The sequence below is a fragment of the Tauraco erythrolophus genome, chromosome 6 (assembly GCF_009769465.1).
Source record: "Tauraco erythrolophus isolate bTauEry1 chromosome 6, bTauEry1.pri, whole genome shotgun sequence".
NCBI classification, from domain to species: Eukaryota; Metazoa; Chordata; class Aves; order Musophagiformes; family Musophagidae; genus Tauraco; species Tauraco erythrolophus.
Window position 1 is genome coordinate 71,317,400 of NC_141470.1, and position 16,761 is coordinate 71,334,160.

At 52.3% G+C, this 16,761-nt stretch overlaps 2 protein-coding genes and 1 non-coding gene across 3 annotated transcripts; 1 reads left to right on the forward strand and 2 right to left on the reverse strand.

The window, feature by feature from the left end:
• Positions 1 to 1,966: 1,966 nt before the first annotated feature.
• On the reverse strand, positions 1,967 to 11,948 carry LRR1 (leucine rich repeat protein 1). The gene is made up of 4 exons (XM_086613406.1): positions 11,763 to 11,948; positions 11,567 to 11,665; positions 5,380 to 6,107; positions 1,967 to 2,873 (listed from the first exon to the last, which is right to left on the reverse strand). Exons 1-4 carry the CDS (start codon positions 11,946 to 11,948, stop codon positions 2,615 to 2,617), a joined length of 1,272 nt encoding a protein of 423 aa, XP_086469532.1. The 3' UTR covers positions 1,967 to 2,614.
• A 1,987-nt stretch (positions 11,949 to 13,935) lies between these two features.
• Positions 13,936 to 14,235, reverse strand: LOC147528653 (signal recognition particle RNA). The gene has a single exon (XR_015222231.1).
• A 189-nt stretch (positions 14,236 to 14,424) lies between these two features.
• RPS29 (ribosomal protein S29) lies at positions 14,425 to 14,976 on the forward strand. The gene is made up of 3 exons (XM_086613703.1): positions 14,425 to 14,534; positions 14,670 to 14,769; positions 14,855 to 14,976. Exons 1-3 carry the CDS (start codon positions 14,473 to 14,475, stop codon positions 14,861 to 14,863), a joined length of 171 nt encoding a protein of 56 aa, XP_086469829.1. The 5' UTR covers positions 14,425 to 14,472; the 3' UTR covers positions 14,864 to 14,976.
• The last annotated feature ends 1,785 nt before the right edge of the window (positions 14,977 to 16,761 follow it).

Below are 16,761 nucleotides of genomic sequence, written 5' to 3' on the forward strand. Positions count from 1 at the left end.
TCCTCAGTACTCCGTCAGCTGCCGTAGTTTCAGGAGATGAAGGGAAGTTTTGGGGATGCCATTCACTTCGGAGATAACGGCACCCCAGTGTACACGTGGGATTAAAACCCCAGCAGTACATGCCGAGCTGACAGCAAAACATTCCCATAAAAAAAGCCCTTTCCCACGGCTCACAGCCTGCCTTCATGCCAAGAGAGCCACTCTCCTCTCCACATTGGCCTTGAACCCCCCAGCCGATCCCTTCTCCCAGCACAGCAGGGTTTGGGCAACTTCAGGCTGGCAGGCTGCGGGCCCCCTGCGCCATGCAGGTGCCACTTCGTCCCTCGCCCAGCACAGCTGGCTCCCCTGGAAGGCTCCCAGCCACTGCACACTGCGACACCCACACATCTGCATCCTAAATTCCTGAGGAGTCCCACAGGAGGCCACATTCCTGCGTCCACTCCACTTCCCTCTTAATCATGCACTCCACCTAAAAGGTGTTTTTCCAAGTGAGTAATCTCCAGGCTGCTGCAATCAGGACAAGATCTCTCATTAGCACATAACTATTTCGAACCCCCCCGGAGGTTTCTGAAGATCCGTGCTGAGGCAAACAGCCACGCTTGGCTTCCTCCTTCCCAAGTTCTCTGAAGAGCAACATGTAAGGAATGATTCATCCAAATCTTCCTGTAGTTAGAATCGTAGAATCACAGAATGGTTTGGGTTGGAAGGGACCTCAAAGATCATCCAGTTCCAACCCCCCTGCCATGGGCAGGGACACCCTCCACTACACCAGGTTGCCCAAAACCTCATCCAACCTGGCCTTGAACACTTCCAGGAATGGGGCAGCCACAGCTTCTCTGGGCAACCTGTTCCAGTGCCTCGCCACCGTCGGAGTGAAAAATTTCTTCCTTATATCCAATCTAAATCTGCCCTCTTTCAGTTTAAAGCCATTGCCCCTTGTCCTGTCACTACACGCCCTTGGAAAAAGTCCCTCTCCAGCTTTCCTGTAGGCCCCCTTTAGGTACTGGAAGGCTGCAGTAAGATCACCCCGGAGCCTTCTCTTCTCCAGGCTGAACAGCCCCAACTCTCTCAGCCTATCTCCATAGCAGAGGTGCTCCGGCCCTTGGATCATCTTTGTGGCCTCCTCTGGGCCCGCTCCAGCAGCTCCATGTCCTTCTTGTGTTGGGACAACTTGTAGTTGCTTAAAAGTTCCTGTTGTACAAATACCATATGAAAAAACCCACAGCCAAGTTATTCTGACATTTGCAGAAAGTTTTGATAACACTCAATACTTGTAGAATAAAGGTTTCTCTTCCTCAGGAAAAGGTGTCTCTTGGCCTTGTTGGAGCATGTGCTCCAGTGTTTATTTCTGCTGGGAATGTCTCGGATTGGTAAAGAGTTTCAGACTAGTTTCAAATCTTTCAGTTTCAGATGATTTCAAAAACCTGTTTGGAAGGTTGTGCTCACGCAGGAGACATTAAGTGCCACCTGCAAGCTGGTGCACTCTTCCAAAGCCTGCTGCTGCCTTTTGGGTTCCTCCTCACGCCCTACATGGCGTCTGGCTGTCACCGAAGCCCCGTGTAAATCGGTTCTGCTCTCGGGAACTACAAATGTCCTGTTTGCCTGTTTGCCACGGCGGTGTATTTTTCTGTGACCCGGGATGTGCAATTCACTCCTGGCCAGTCGGTACTGCTTCCAAAATAACTGCAGCATGCGCCCTCCAAGCCATCATGTGTTCCAGGGCACGGGACGCCTGCTCAAAGCACTTTTGTTCCATGCTGTTCCAGTATCCCCAGCCATGGACCAGCTGACAAGACATGAAATGAGGGTGTGTGGATACTCTCAAATATTTTAGTGTCTTGACATGGAAAAAGGGCAAGAGCTTATCCCTAGAATACGCTGGATGAAAAACTCTTAATTAGAGAAAAACACAATTCATGTGTACATAGAAGGGTTTCAGAATTTAATAATCTGACACAGTGAACAAATCAAGAATCTTTAAAACGTGAGAGTTCAGAAACAAAGTAAAGGTCATATATTTAGAAAAAGACATTTCTTGTATAACAAAGAGATAAACCCGGAAACATTTGCTCCAGTAAAAAAACGGCAGTGCTGGTCCCTGCTGGAAGTGAGAATGCTGTAACAGAACCTTTTGAAAAGAAGCACCTGGAATTACATGACCAGTTCTGATCTGCTCACACTGTCATTTCTTCCCGTAGCAGCCTACCAAGTTGCTCTGCAGCAGACAAGCTGGGAAGAGTCCAGTCCAGTGACAGAGTCACCACAGCTGTCTCTAGGCAGAGTGCGGAGAGTGCCCAGAGCGGTGTGAGGCACGCTCACCCTCCTTCTCCTAGGAGAAGGAACCACTTACACCATGAAACAGAACTGTCACGATGCTCCGAACAAAGCCACAGCAATAGGAAAAAGCAAGCAAAACACATTCTAAGGAAGATTCATTCACGCTACACATCGCTTTTTATTCCAACCGGAGGGATCCTGGTGGCGAGGACGGGCCGACAGTGCCCCCTCACTGCAAGACTCGTCCTTGCTATCGGCAGCAGATGCCCTGGGACAGCACAAGTGGGTAAGTAATGAGCAGAAAACAATTTCGGGCTCCTCGTCACTGGCCCGAACCTCAGGCAGAGCTTTTGCTCTGCAGGCACCTGTCCAGGAACTGGGAATAGCAGTCTAGAGAGCAGAAGTAGCAGATGACGGGTGCTTCCGTACCTCCCATGTTGTCCACGAGGACCACGGTGTGCGCCACGTGGTGGAGGTTCATGGTCACCGTGATTTGGATGAAGCTGCTCAGACAGGCGCTTCCGCACTGGCATGTTTTAGCCACTTCCAGATCTTCACAGAGGTGAGAAGGAAGGAGATGACAACCATAAGGGATTCTGTTGAACAAGAGAGGCAAGTGTGAATTCCCTACAAAATTAACCGATGTCATTCAAGCACCATGACACACCATATGCACCAGCTGGAAAAACGCCTTTCCGAGATCACAGACAAGGCAAATCTGAAATTTTTTCACTTGCAGTATTAGACTGGTTAGGAATTAAACCACGTTTTCCAAGACAGCCACTAAAAACATGCAACCACGTTACTGACCCCTGAGTACAAATGACCTGAACTCCAGAGGACGCTAGAAGGAGAACCAGAACAAATCCTAACAACCTGTATCACAGTGATGGAGAACTGGAGAATTGATCAAAAATGGTGAGACAACTGGGCACGTCTCTGCTCTTCCCTCACATCAGCCAGGAAGATCACTGTGTTGCATCCTGGCCTGACAAAGCACCCACAAGCCACTCCTCTCTCTCTGACACGAAGCGGTGGTACCTTAAACCCACCAAATCCAGAGGAAACAGGAGATAAAATGAGCTGTTTTCCAGCACTGCTACATTACAGGCAGTAAATTAAGGTTCTCGTGATGCATCTGCTCTTTCCATCCATCACGTCAATAACGACATTCAGTGACAGGAACAAGAATTGCTGCTTTTTAAATTCGCAGCAGAGCGGCATTGTATTTGGGGGCAGAAAATAAATAATTGCCCTGAAATACTTTGTTAACTTCCAAGTGGGGGTATCACCAGTGCCCGGCTGTCAGGAGACTCACAGAAGGTCTCACTGACTCACATCCTGACTACACCTACACATTCCCAATTCTTTCTACACACCATCACTCACATAGCTAAGACTCCTGTGGTTTTTTTTTTCACCACTTCAATTTCAGGACATCCTTTTTCCTGGTCAGGACGAGCATAATGACAGCTCTGGGACTTGCCCAGAACATCACTATGAAGACTGATGTCCAAACGTTTGCTTTTATGTCCTCCCTCCTTCTGCTTTCTTCCTTGCTGGAGGTTTTTGCAGCCCATCATCACTCCTGTTTCTCCTTCTTTGTTAATTCTCATCTCCAGTCAATGTCAGAATGGCTGTTGCCCACTTTATGAGACTTTTCAGGACCACTCGACCAATGCCATCTCCTAAGAATCACAGACCCTGGGCATGGGGACTGCTCCCACTGCCTGCTGCCTCACTGAGACCCCTGGGGCAGAAAGCCTTTTTTATTTTGTGTGCTGCTATTTGTTTTTTTTTAAAGCATGCTGCACGGAAGCTGGGGGCTGGGTTAATGACTGAGTACCCTCAGGAACATCACTAATGTAACTGAGCACCAAAATCTCACCAGTGTTGAAGGATTATATTCTCCAGAAAAAAAGCAAACAACAAAACAACCATGCCTTAATAATATTTGTATCAAAACCACTGCATTTATATCAAATTGGGAAAGGAGACACGTGGAGTTTCATTACTCTAATAAAATCAGGCGAGGTCTGAAGCAGGTAAGATTTGAACCAGAACATTTGGTTGCTCAGCTCATGCCCAGGGTGTGCCCTGCACACCTGTGGACACCTTTAGCACAGATTGCTGAGCAATTAACCCAGGTTTACCGGGTGCTGCCCACCCCCAAGGCAGGAACGGGCACAGGATGTGGATTAGGAACACTTCAAGCCTGTCTCTCACCCCCGTTCTGTACCTGTGATTCCTTTTCATCTTCTTGCTCCCTTTCCACCCAGAGCAGGGTGGGAGTAGCAGCAGCTGGCACCGGAAGGATCCCAGGCAGCAGCACGCAGGCAGAGCCATGCAAGTGGTGTGGGGGAAGGTGAGAAAAACTGATAACAAACAGCAGCCTGGCAAGGATGACGTTTACTTGGTGAACTAATAATTCTAAAATTATCTCAGAACCGGGCTTCTCTGCCCAAGACAGAACATCCTCACTCCAACACCAAAGGAAACGAACAGCTCAAGGCAAACCTCAGGTAGGAAGAAGCCTGCCGTGGGTATCGCCAACTCCAGCGTGATGTTTGCCCTCCGAGAAGCCACCCAGTGGCATTTTCTAAGGTTACTCGGTGTGTGTAAGGCCAGCAGTGACAGGCTAACAGGTTTTACACCTAGTTTTAGCGTACTTGAACGTAAGCTGCACGAGGTGAAGGGCAACCCTGTCTGACAGCAATTTCCAAGCTAGAGCCCAACACAAAATACGAGCCGTGCCACAAAATCCACGGTAACGTAAGCTCCTCAATGCAAAATGCCAGAAGCGCTTCAGGGGTTTAGAACTGATTCCCTTTTCCCATGGTTGGAGTATTCTGTTATGGTGTCCCTCTTTTGTGGAGAATGACGTTTCAATCTCTAGCTTTCTCTAAATGCTTCCACGTCACCAATTTACTGCGTCATCCTGGAGAACACAGGGAGGATTTTACAAGTGGAATTCAAAGCAACTTTAACTTTATGATTTTTAACAGGTGAAGAGCAACAGGCACTGACAGGAGAAAACCCAAGTCAGGAAAGTTTAGACTTGACACCGAGTAGGTGCGTCTGTGCCCATCACGCTACTCTTACCTGTAATTTACGGTTGCTCTTGCCGCACACTCTAATAAAGTCAACGGTATTTTCAGCTGTATGTTGGGAACCAGCGGATTAGGCTGTTCAAAAGGATTTCCAAAGAGGTCCAGGTTCTCAAGACGGAGTTTCCTAAAATCACTGGGCAGGAAAGGAAGTTTGTTTCGAGCTGCCGACAGAAAGCGTAGATGATCTAACTGGCCAACCTTGAACGGCAACCTAATCAACTCATTGTCATCGAGCTTTAAATTAACGAGTTCTCGCAGCTGGCAAAACTGAATGGGCAGTGCTTTGATTTTGTTTTGGCTCAGGTCCAAGAACTGAAGAGATTTCCGAAGAGTGGAGTTGCACAGCGCCCCGCTGAAGGACTCCAGGTGATTGTCGTGCAAATTCAGCTCCTGAAGACAGGTCAGGTCGCCAATAGTGGCTGGCAGCTGCTTGATGTGGTTGTGACTCAGGTCTAGTTTTCGGAGTTTCTTCAAACAAAGCACGCGTGTGTCGATCCGAGCCAGTTTGCAGTACGAGGCCTGGAGGTGTTCGAGGGAGTAAGGGAAGTTTTTGGTGAGAGGATAGTCCCTTCTCGAAGTGATGATCATTTTTGTCTTCGGTTTTTCAACTTCCGAGGTTTTTGCTGGTACCAAAGCTGAGAGCGGGAGAGCTCCTGTGTCAGTCCCTTGGTGAGCCAGCCTCACAGCTGAAAGGAAATTCTTTAAATTGCTGGCATTTGCCTGCAGGAAAACACAAATGTGGAATTAAAAGCTCATTATTCCTGTGCTCACTTGTACTAACACTTTCTGAACTGTTCTGTGCATGTAGCAGGAGGCAGTAACTCAGCAGGGCAATGAAGTGGGAAAGGGAAACCACTCCGACTTGTCGGGCTGACGTGCTGTTTACAGTATTTAAGAACAAATGGCATGCGATTTGAATGAGAAGTTGTGACCTCTCCGAATAATCTAGATCAAACAAACTGTGCCTCTGTTACTCAGAAAAGGAACAAAGCACTGAATTCGCAGCTGAAAATAAAGTACACAAAAAAAATCCTGACGCACGGTGATCCTCCTAACCTGCACCACGGTAAAGGGGCAGTTTTGATATAAAAACACACACGGGGAATCAGAGATCTGAAACTTGAGGCAATCGCTTCTGAAGGTTGCGAGGCACGAAAAGGATGGAAGTTGGGGTTAAATTTAACGTAAAGGAAGGTGGAAAGCTTCAAGGCAGGTTAAGTGTGTGCTTCTGGTCACACACAGCTCTCTTTGGTTGTGCCAGCATCGAACCAGGACAATTATTTGCAGTCCTTCTGCAAACAACTGACTGATTTTGCTTTAGGTGTGGAACAACACAACGGCAGCAAGGACAGAGAGTCAAATTAACGGAGAATCAGATGACCTGGATTTTAAATAAAGGTCAGGAAAGCTGTGATCCATCTGTTGTACTGATAATTAAGTTTTAGGAATAACAGGGTGACCAAATGTTTCTCTTCTAAATTTAATAATAGAATGGTTTGGGTTGGAAGGGACCTCAAAGATCATCCAGTTCCAACCCCCCTGCCTTGGGCAGGGACACCTTCCACTACACCAGGTTGCCCAAAGCCTCATCCAACCTGGCCTTGAACACTTCCAGGGATGAGGCAGCCACAACTTCTCTGGGCAACCTGTTCTGGTGCCTCACCACCCTCAGAGGGAAGAATTTCTTCCTTAGATCCAATCAAAATCTCCCCTCTTTCAGTTTAAAGCCATTGCCCCTTGTCCTGTCACTACACGCCCTTGGAAAAAGTCCCTCTCCAGCTTTCCTGTAGGCCCCCTTTAAGTACTGGAAGGCTGCAATAAGATCACCCTGGAGCCTTCTCTTCTCCAGGCTGAACAGCCCCAACTTTCTCAGCCTGTCTCCATAGCAGAGGTGCTCCAGCCCTCGGATCACCTTCGTGGCCTCCTCTGGACCCGCTCCAGCAGCTCCATGTCCTTCTCGAGCAGGTCCAGAGGAGGCCACGAAGATTCCCCAGCAAGTCTCCGCTCAAGCTGACGTGCAGCTGACAGATGTAAAGCTATCAAGTGAAGGATAAAATAAAAAGCAGGATGCATCCATACAAGTAAAAGTCATGTCTCATTGCAGGAAAGAACAAACGGGGAGTTTTGGCATGGCTCTGAGTATCAAGAGGTTTGCACTCTCTTCCCAGCTGGAACATGCCCAAGCCTAGTGACACCCATTTCTGCACCTCAAAGACAACTTTGCTTCTAAATTAAGAGCAAATTAATTTAATTAATTTAAGAGCAACAAAACTAGTGAAGGGTTTAGAGAACTTGTCCTATGAGGAGCAGCTGAGAGAGCTGGGGCTGTTTAGTCTGGAGAACTGGAGGCTCAGGAGGGACCTTATTGCTCTCTACAATTACCTGAAAGGGAGTTGTAGGGAGATGGGGGTCAGTCTCTTCTCCCACGTTATGAATGACAGGACGGGAGGGAACGGCCTCAAGTTACGCCAGGGGAAATTCAGGTTGGATATCAGGAAAAATTTCTTTACAGAGAGGGTTGTGAAGTATTGGAACAGGCTGCCCAGGGAGGTGGTGGAGTCCCCATCCCTGGAGGTGTTTAAAAACCATGTGGATTTGATGTTGAGGAACATGGTTTAGGGACCCTGACAGTGCAAGATGAATGGTTGGACTCGATGATCTTGAGGGTCTCTTCCAACCAGATGATTCTATGATTCTAAATGTATTCCTTTATATCAAATTCTAGAGTGTCCACAACTAGCTTGCACAATATGCTATAAGCATCTAGCACAACAGAGCAATGATCCTGGAGAATTCTGGATCCTAACGTGACAATAAAGGTCCAACATGTTGGACTGCAGCAGTAACCTAAAGCGATTGTTCTCCTTTAGTATCTCCCACACATCTGTTCTTTCAGCTCCTGATGTGGTACCCTCCAGACACTGGGAAGCTGCATGCCAAAAACCTTTGTATCCAATACCACCACCGTTTGCTATCTCAGCCAGGCTGAAACATTTAGCTATGGGACTCCCCGTAACTACACGCAGGTTTGTCATGTTGCCGAGGGTAATAAATAGTCCACTAAATTTGGAAGTGAGAAGAAGAAGTCCTCCAGATCTGTAAAAACCAAGTGAAATGTGTAACTATACATTAGGACTGAGTTACAGGCAATATTTCTTTGCTTGCAAAGCATGACGCGCACAGACCTGTTTCTTGTAGCCAAAAGCTCTAAGTTGTTAAGAATAAGTTTACGGGCTGTTCAAAATAAAGAGTGATTTGTGTTCTGGATCCTTGAACCAAATTTCCTCCACGATACCTCCGTAAGGGCAAAGCAGTATCTGTAAACCTTGTTATTGAGAAACTTTTGAGTATGCTGAGAAAGATACAAAGACATATCTAAGAAAAAAAGCAAAGAATTAGTTGGAAGCACTCAGGACACAATTTGCTGCCCCGAGTGTGAAGTCTCAACCACAGAAAAAGAGGTTAATCAGTGTTGATTCCTCACGAGTCTCTCGTTTCGGGACTAAATGAATGATGACAAGGCAATTGGAGATTGCGCGGATTTCAGACCTGGCGTGCAACGCAGCAGGCACAGGCTTGCTGAAGGGAAAAACCAAAACCCCACAGCGACTTTGTTATTTTTGCTCCGGGGTGGAATGCTCCAGCCCCATGTTTCAGGGGTTTTGCCTGGTAGGTGCACACGATCAGTACAGGCACACCTGGAGATGTCTTTGCTCCAAAGCTATTGTCCATCTTTGAGAGTCAAGAAGCCCTTCTGTAATGAAATTGTGAAAGGCTAGCAGAAAAGTCATCTTAAATTTGGTTTTTGGATTTGGAGCGTTTAAGAGGAATATAGAGTATCACTGACTTTGGAAGAATGCAGTGGATTTGTTCCTGGATGAGCCTTGTGTTAAAAATGGGAAGCAAGGATTTAGCCTCCTTGGAGCACCTCTGGTCATTGCTCTAACTCCCATTTCATTCCATTTGCTTGAGACTTTCTTTTCAGTCTGACAAGGTCGTGGACTATCTTCCCACGCAGAAAACAGCAGATACAGGTCTTGACTACATCACTACCCACACTGAAGGAACGCCTGTCGCGCAGGTTCCTCACAGCCCCTACAAGTGGGCTAACTCAGAGCTCGTAGCACTAACACAGACCTTTGCTCTCTAATTTTGTGCTACTAGTAGACCCCCTTATGACAGGCCTGCTTTTGTACCTTTGTCCCAAGATAACTTTTCGACTTCTCACATTTCAGTGGAAATACTCCAAGTGAAGGACACAGAACGAGAAGCTATTCTGGATCTAACGCAACACGCGTGAGTTTTCTTTTTTGCGAGATACACAGCGCATTTGCTTCTGACAAGAAAAACTCAACTGGGTTTGGACACATGCTGCTTCTTTTCCATTTAACTCTGCAAGGCAAAACGCTCCCTTCACCAAACTGAGGCTGCCTTCCTCACCACCACAGCCCCCACTCTTGCACAGAGAAGGTATTTCCAGAGCACCGCGCTCCCGTGCCACGTTCTGCAGGATCTTGGGCGACTGCGACTGTGTTCAGGCTTATGTTCAGTTCTTGGTCTTATTCCTAGTAAAATAAGCGCTCTCTCTTTCTTGCTGGGTCACGTTTTTTGCTTGTCAGTAAGTTGCTGTGCCGAGTACACATCCATTTGGTTTTTTTCCATTTTCTTTTCCGCTCTGGCAAGACTTTTGTCAGTGCCAGCTGCAGTTGAAACACACCCTGTGCGTTTCTCCTTGGACAGGCCCCTTGAGAAAGCGTCCTGCTCGTCAAGGAGTAAGCTTCACCACTCGTGATTACAGCTGCTGAGTCTGACATCACCGAAATTGTTAAAGGATGGCCTTCAGGCCAAAGAATCAGGGTCGCAACAGAAAGTCAAAGTGATTTTCCAAACAAAAAAATCAGTATGATTTGCTCTGGTTGACACATTCTAACTCTAAGGTTTTAAAAAAGCTGGCCCGCTTTCCTCTCTGACAAAAGATTAGTGGAACGGGCACAGAAAAAAACCATCAAAACTGAACATGAATGTGTGGTATTTTGGGTGAGTTTAGCATTATCAAAACCAATTTACAGCTTCCAAATATCCTACGAGCTGTAAATGAACACACTAGTGAGTTCCAGTATGAGCTAAGGATTCAGGCAAGTGGTGACTGTACCGCTGATCCATGCCATGCATCTCCGGCTTTGAAATCCACAGCGGGCACACTGCTTGGCCACTAAAACACGAATATTTTCCAGGTTTTAGTTAAAAAGACTACAAGAAATGACTCGTTTCATAGAACTCATGGCCAAAGAGCGAGACATTGTATCAGATGAAAAAAGTTGTTGCTTACTAAATAAAATCATAGAATCCTAGAATGGTTTGGGTTGGAAGGGAGCTCAAAGATCACCCAGTTCCAACCCCCCTGCCATGGACAGGGACACCTTCCACTACACCAGGTTGCCCAAAGCCCCATCCAGCCTGGCCTTGAACACTTCCAGGGATGGGGCATCTACAACTTCTCTGGGAACCTGTTCCAGTGCCTCATCACTCTGGAACAGGTTGCCTAGAGAAGTTGTGGATGCCCCATCCCTGGAACTGGATGGACTACAGGAAAAAGCTGAAGGACTACAGGACTACTTTTCTGCTCCCGCCGTTTCTCCTAGAGGGAGCAGAAGAGGAAGAATCAGAGTGCAGCACAGCAAGGAAGCTGGGCCCAGCCTTCCTGGCACAAAATGGGTGAGCTCCTTGTAATTCTCTTTTTGCTGTACCCTGTTGAGGACACACAAACCCGAGTCCCTTCAGGCAGATTTCCATTAGGTCTAAGGGAGAAATTCTTCACTCTGAGCGTGGTGAGGCACTGGAACAGGTTGCCCAGAGAAGTTGTGGCTGCCCCATCCCTGGAAGTGTTCAGGGCCAGGTTGGATGAGGCTTTGGGCAACCTGGTGTAGTGGAGGGTGTCCCTGCCCATGGCAGGGGGGTGGGAACTGCATGATCTTCGAGGCCCTTTCCAACCCAAACCATTCCGTGATTCCATGATTCCATGCTGCCTCGTCTACGTGTCCTACGCCCAAACCGTGGCGGCCAGCAAACACCGCGAAGCCTCAGTCGCTGTGCGGCGTTCGCCGGACAGACCCCGGGGAGCTGCCCCGCCCGGTTCCCAGCACGGGCACCGGTGGCGGCTGCGGCCCCCGCGCACCCACCTTGCTGAGGCAGACGTCCACGGCGGGCTCCCGGAGGCGCACGGTGGCCTTGCCCTCCTCCACGAACCGCGTGAAGAACCGCTCGACGTTCTCCTGCACCTGCGGGGCACAGCGGGCGCTCAGCAGCCGCGGCGGGACGAGGGGACCCGCCCCGGTCCCGGCCCTCACCCCCCGCCCCCGGCGCCGCCGTCCCCACCTTGTAGCGAGCACCGGCCCGGTCCCGCGCCGTGCACACCATGAGGTAAACGCCGCCGCCGCCGTCCCGCGCCCGTCCGGGCGGCCGGCCGAGAGACAGGAGCGCCCTGGTGCCGCGGCCGCGGCCTCGCAGCCCGCAGGAGGGCAGGAGCCGGCTGACCACCTCCACCTCGCACTGCAGCCGCATCGCCGCCCGCGCCGCCGCCGCCACACGGCCCGCGCACCGGCGCGGCGCCGCCCGGGGCCTCCCGCGCTCCCCGCGCACAGGAGCCCGCCGCGATGCCTGCCTGCCTCCCGCGATCCCGGCGGCCGCCGGCCGGAGGGTGCGGGGCCGCCCGGCGGAAGGGCTCGCAGGGCGGGAAGGGAGGGGAGGGCGGCGGGAGCGGCGGCACCGGCAGCCGCGGGCAGCCCGAGAAAGGGGCCTTCAGCGCGGGGCTGTGCGCCGGCGCCCCCTGGAGGAGACACTCGGCTCGGCTCCGGCTCGGCTCGGCTCGGCTCCTCTCGGCTCGGGCTCGGCGCGGGTCCTCTCGGCTCGGCTCTGGCTTGGCGCGGCTCCTCTCGGCTCGGCACGGCTCGGCTCCTCTCGGCACGGCTCGGCTCCTCTCGGCACGGCTCGGCTCCTCTCGGCTCGGCTCCGGCTCCTCTCGGCTCGGCTCGGCTCCTCTCGGCTCGGCTCGGCTCCTCTCGGCTCGGTTCGGGCTCGGCGCGGCTCCTCTCGGCTCGGCTCTGGCTTGGCGCGGCTCCTCTCGGCTCGGCTCGGCTCGGCTCCTCTCGGCACGGCTCGGCTCCTCTCGGCTCGGCGGGAAGCGTCGAGGGCGGTGGCGGGCGCGAGGGGACACGGCGGGAACTGAGGGCCGTGCAGGAGCGGAGGCGACGCGGGGAGCGCCGCTGCGGGCACGGCGGTCCCTGGGCTCGGTGCCGGCACATCGCCCGCGCTGGCAGCAGCGAGGAGCCCAGGCCGGTGTGAGGAGCAGGGAACGGGGCAGGCGAGCTGCCCAGCCTCGGTGGGGGACATGGCCGCTCACTGGGGCCAGCGGCTCTGTGCCGCAGGTCCACAAGCAAATCTTTTGGGCGACTTCTACAAAGTTTACAAGAACTCCTTCTGTGTGTTCATTTGCAGAGGCACCAGCGCTCCCTCTGAAGTTCTGCCCGGCACAGTGGCAGCAGAAACCACTGCCCGTGACGGAGTATCACCTCGGTGATGACGCCTGTCCCCAGCGTGGCAGGGCTGGGTCGGCTGAAGGGTGGGTTTGCTGCCAGAAAAGGCTCAGGTAACACCACCGGAACCCTAGAATGGGTTGGAAGAGACCTTAAAGATCATCTAGTTCCAACCCCCTGCCATGGGCAGGGAGACCTTCCACTACACCACTTCCACCACTCATCCAACCTGGCCTTGAACACTTCCAGGGATGGGGCAGCCACAGCTTCTCTGGGCAAATTAACAGGCATTCAGGCAGCAAGCTTGGGTAAAAAGCCACGTTCATCCGCTGCGACGTGCAGTTGCCATTTGCTTGATTTAGATCCCAGTGCCACCCTCTGTCCTCCACCTGCTCTCGTAACAGTGGCTCGGACTCCCTAAACAGCAGCAGAATGTGAGGCCTTATGAAAAACTCACTACCAAAATAACAGGGAAAAAATTCAATAAAGTGAAAAAATAAAAAAATTAAAGAATTCACGATGTCAAAGCAGATTGGTAGAGCTAGGGCAGGTTGGGAATCTCCACTCACGAGTGAAATTTCAGTGTCTAGGAAGAGTTGCTTTAAGCCTAGGTGTAGAAATTGAAATAAAACCACTGAATTTAAAAGAAGTAACCACTGAATTCAAAAGAATTCCTGTCTCAAAGGTGCTAAGCTGGGTGGAAGCCAACCTGTGGATCCCCTGCGGGAGAGTCGGTTTGCACTGCGTTAACCGGAATTAGGAGAGAAAAAAACCAACCAGTGAATCCTTGCAGTACCGGATTTAGGCTTTAAGACTCGCGCCGCGCTGGGATTTCTCAAACCAGCCCTGTTTTTCGGGAAAATCGGCGCATGCGCACTTAGTGCCGGTGCCGCCGGCCGCCAGCAGGGGGCGGTGCGGCGCTCGCCGCACCCGCGCGGGGCGCCGGCAGGAGGCGGTAGCGGGCGGGGGTCCGCGGGGGCGCGGGGGGCAAAAGCGTGGGGCGGTCGGGGGGCAAAAGGAGCCCGCGTCTCTCTGTGTTGCCCCGGCTACGCTGCAGTGCCTATTCACAGGCGCCATCCCGCTACTGACCGGCACGGGAGCTTTGACCTGCTCCGTCTCCGACCTGGGCCGGTTCACCCCTCCTTAGTCAACCTGGTGTCCCCCGGCTCCCCGGGGCTCACCATATTGATGCCGGCCTTAGCGCGGACGCCCGCTCGGCATAGCGCACTGCAGCCCAGAACTCCCGGGCTCAAGCGATCCGGCGGGCTCAGCCTCCCGAGTAGCTGGGACTACAGGCGCGCGCCACCGCGCCCGGCGCTCGCCTCGCCGCGCCGCCGCCTCTACTGTCCTCGCGCCGCTGACGTCACGCCGCGGGGAGGCGGGGGAGCGGCGCCGCCCGCTCCTCTCCCTCTTTCTTTGCGCACGCGCCGCCCGCCCGCCTCTCCGCGCCTGCCTCCCGTGCCGCGCGGGGCAGGGCGGGATGCGGCGCGGCGTTGATTAGCGCATGCGCGGGCCGCCATCTTCCTCTCGCAGCCCGGCGCGCAGCAGGCAGCATGGGGCACCAGCAGCTCTACTGGAGTCACCCCAGGAAGTTCGGCCAGGGCTCCCGCTCCTGGTCAGTGCGCACCGCGGCGCCGTCCGGGTGGCCGGTGGGCTGCGGCAGACGCCTCGGTTTATCTCTCATCCCCCCCCCCCCCGCGCCGCCGCCATTACCCGCCCTAACCGGCCCTGTTCTCTTCTTCCCTCACAGCCGCGTGTGCTCCAACCGCCACGGCCTCATTCGCAAGTACGGGCTGAATATGTGCCGGCAGTGCTTCCGCCAGTACGCCAAGGACATCGGCTTCATCAAGGTGAGCGCTCGGCACCGGGGCCGCGCGGCAGGCGCGAGTATGCCTTTCCTCGCTGACTTCTCCCGCCTTTCTCGCTCTTTTGCAGCTGGACTGAGCGCCAGGAGGATGAGGCTGTCGCCGGAAGCTCCCGGGGCTTCCCTGGGCCGCCCTGACACATCTGCAGCGTCTCGGCACAGCCTCGCTCAATAAATAAGTGTCCCTACCCGACCGACGTGTGCGTGTTTGCCTTTTGTAAAGGTTCTGATGGCTCTGGGGTTTTCATTCCCTCACAGTGGTCCTCCCAGAGGGGTGGGTGCTGCCCCGCTGTCCTCAGCTTTCCCATAGAAACCAGGTGGTCTTGAGAGCGCTGATGCTTGTGGGATGCCCCCGAGGTTTGTGAGCAGAGCAGGAGAATGTTTTTCTCGAAATGGCTGGTAGGTGACCGGCCAGACAGTCCGCTGAAGTGCAGCTGCGAGTACTGCTGGTCTCACTTGGGTTAGATGCTGGCACACTGTGCTTTCCCTAACATAAAAAATGGTGAGGTTGCAACATGTCTGTCATGCAGAGCTCTCCCTTGAAGTTTGTGCGTAAGCCTTCCTTGCTTGCTAGGAGGTGTAGTGCTTTGGGGAAAGTTACAATGGATACGAAAGCAAGACAGGGTAATGGCATCCTGGGCAGTGGCCGCCTTTGGACAGGGCAGATGTCTGCTGGAGCCCATGAGTGAAGTGCTGTGTGACCTTCCTCTGGAGGAAGTGAATTAATAAGGCTGGAGCCACGCACTCCTTCCACTTTATCTGGTGTTTTCTGAGGTCTCCAGCCACTTCACGGTTGTGGTATGATAGAACTGAAGGCAGGTGGGTAAAGAAACACTTGCCAAGTGTGCCAGAGGCCTGTGGTTGGGCTTTCTAATTCTCTCTGGCCTGAAATGGCAAATGGGCTGATGTCTTCCAGCTGGGTGCTCCCCATCTAGTTGGGGAATCCCTAATAAGCCTTTTTTTTGTCTCACTGATTATTGAATTACCAAGGTGGGATGGTGAGGAGGGAATGGGAACAAACCCAGACACTGGGCTGGTGACTGGAGTGTTCTGTGTGGTGGTGAATCCTCCCTCCTGAGCCAGAGGGCACTGTCCCCTCGTCCTTGGTGAGTACCTTGCTGAACCGAGTACCTTCTTGAGGTGGAGCCTGTTCTGGTGTCTGCGGTGATAGAAGCAGAGATCCAACGGGTCCTGCGGGCATGGGCCCCGTGCCGAGCTGGCAGAAGCAGGCGGGCATGCCTGACACTACAGCTTTTGGCCTTCAGCGAGCTTTCATGTCAAACCTCCTGTGAGGAGGTTCCTCTGAGGACGTGCAGCTGCTGAGCAGGGGTTTGAGGTGTGCTTGCCCCAAAAGCTGGAGGGCTGCGGGGTGATGCTGTAGGGTGGCAGCAGCAGCATGGAGCTCAGCACGAGTTTATCCAGCCAGCTGGGGGAAAAGCAGCTCGCTGAGCTCTGTGTATGGGAATTCAATGAAACTTGGAAAAATACTTGGTAAATAACACCAAACAAATGGGAATGTCTGAGTTAAGTGCTACCTGGGTTAATGCCTCTGTCCACTGTGCAGACAGTGGAAGCAGGGACAGGTGTCCTGGAAGAATGTAGGGGTGCTGCCTGGCTGTGTGGGGATGGGGTCAGGTGTGGATGGAGCTGAACTTGGCTAGGGATGCAAAGGGCTTCTACCTGTACATCAGCTGGAAAAGGGAGGTCTTTTAAACTAAAAGAGGGGGGATTTAGACTAGATATAGGGATTAATTTTTTTTACTCGGAGGGTGGTGAGATGCTGGACCAGGTTTCCCAGGGAGATGGTAGATGCCCCATCCCTGGCAGTGTTCAAGGCTGGGTTGGATGAGGCTTTGGGCAACCTGGTATAGTGGAGGGTGTCCCTGCCCATGGCAAGGGGGGTTGGAACTAGATGATCTTGAGGTCCTTTCTGTCAAACCATTCCATGATCTGATTTTTTCACACGAAAATGTGTTGC

Coding starts and splice junctions, on each gene's coding strand:
- LRR1 (XM_086613406.1), bottom strand. CDS start 11,948: ATGCGGCTGCAGTGCGAGGTGGAGGTGGTCAGCCGGCTCCTGCCCTCC. Junction 11,666..11,762: donor GGGCCGGTGCTCGCTACAAG/GTGGGGACGGCG, acceptor TGTGCCCCGCAG/GTGCAGGAGAACGTCGAGCG. Junction 6,108..11,566: donor TGGACGTCTGCCTCAGCAAG/GTGGGTGCGCGG, acceptor GTTTTCCTGCAG/GCAAATGCCAGCAATTTAAA.
- RPS29 (XM_086613703.1), top strand. CDS start 14,473: ATGGGGCACCAGCAGCTCTACTGGAGTCACCCCAGGAAGTTCGGCCAG. Junction 14,535..14,669: donor GGCCAGGGCTCCCGCTCCTG/GTCAGTGCGCAC, acceptor CTTCCCTCACAG/CCGCGTGTGCTCCAACCGCC.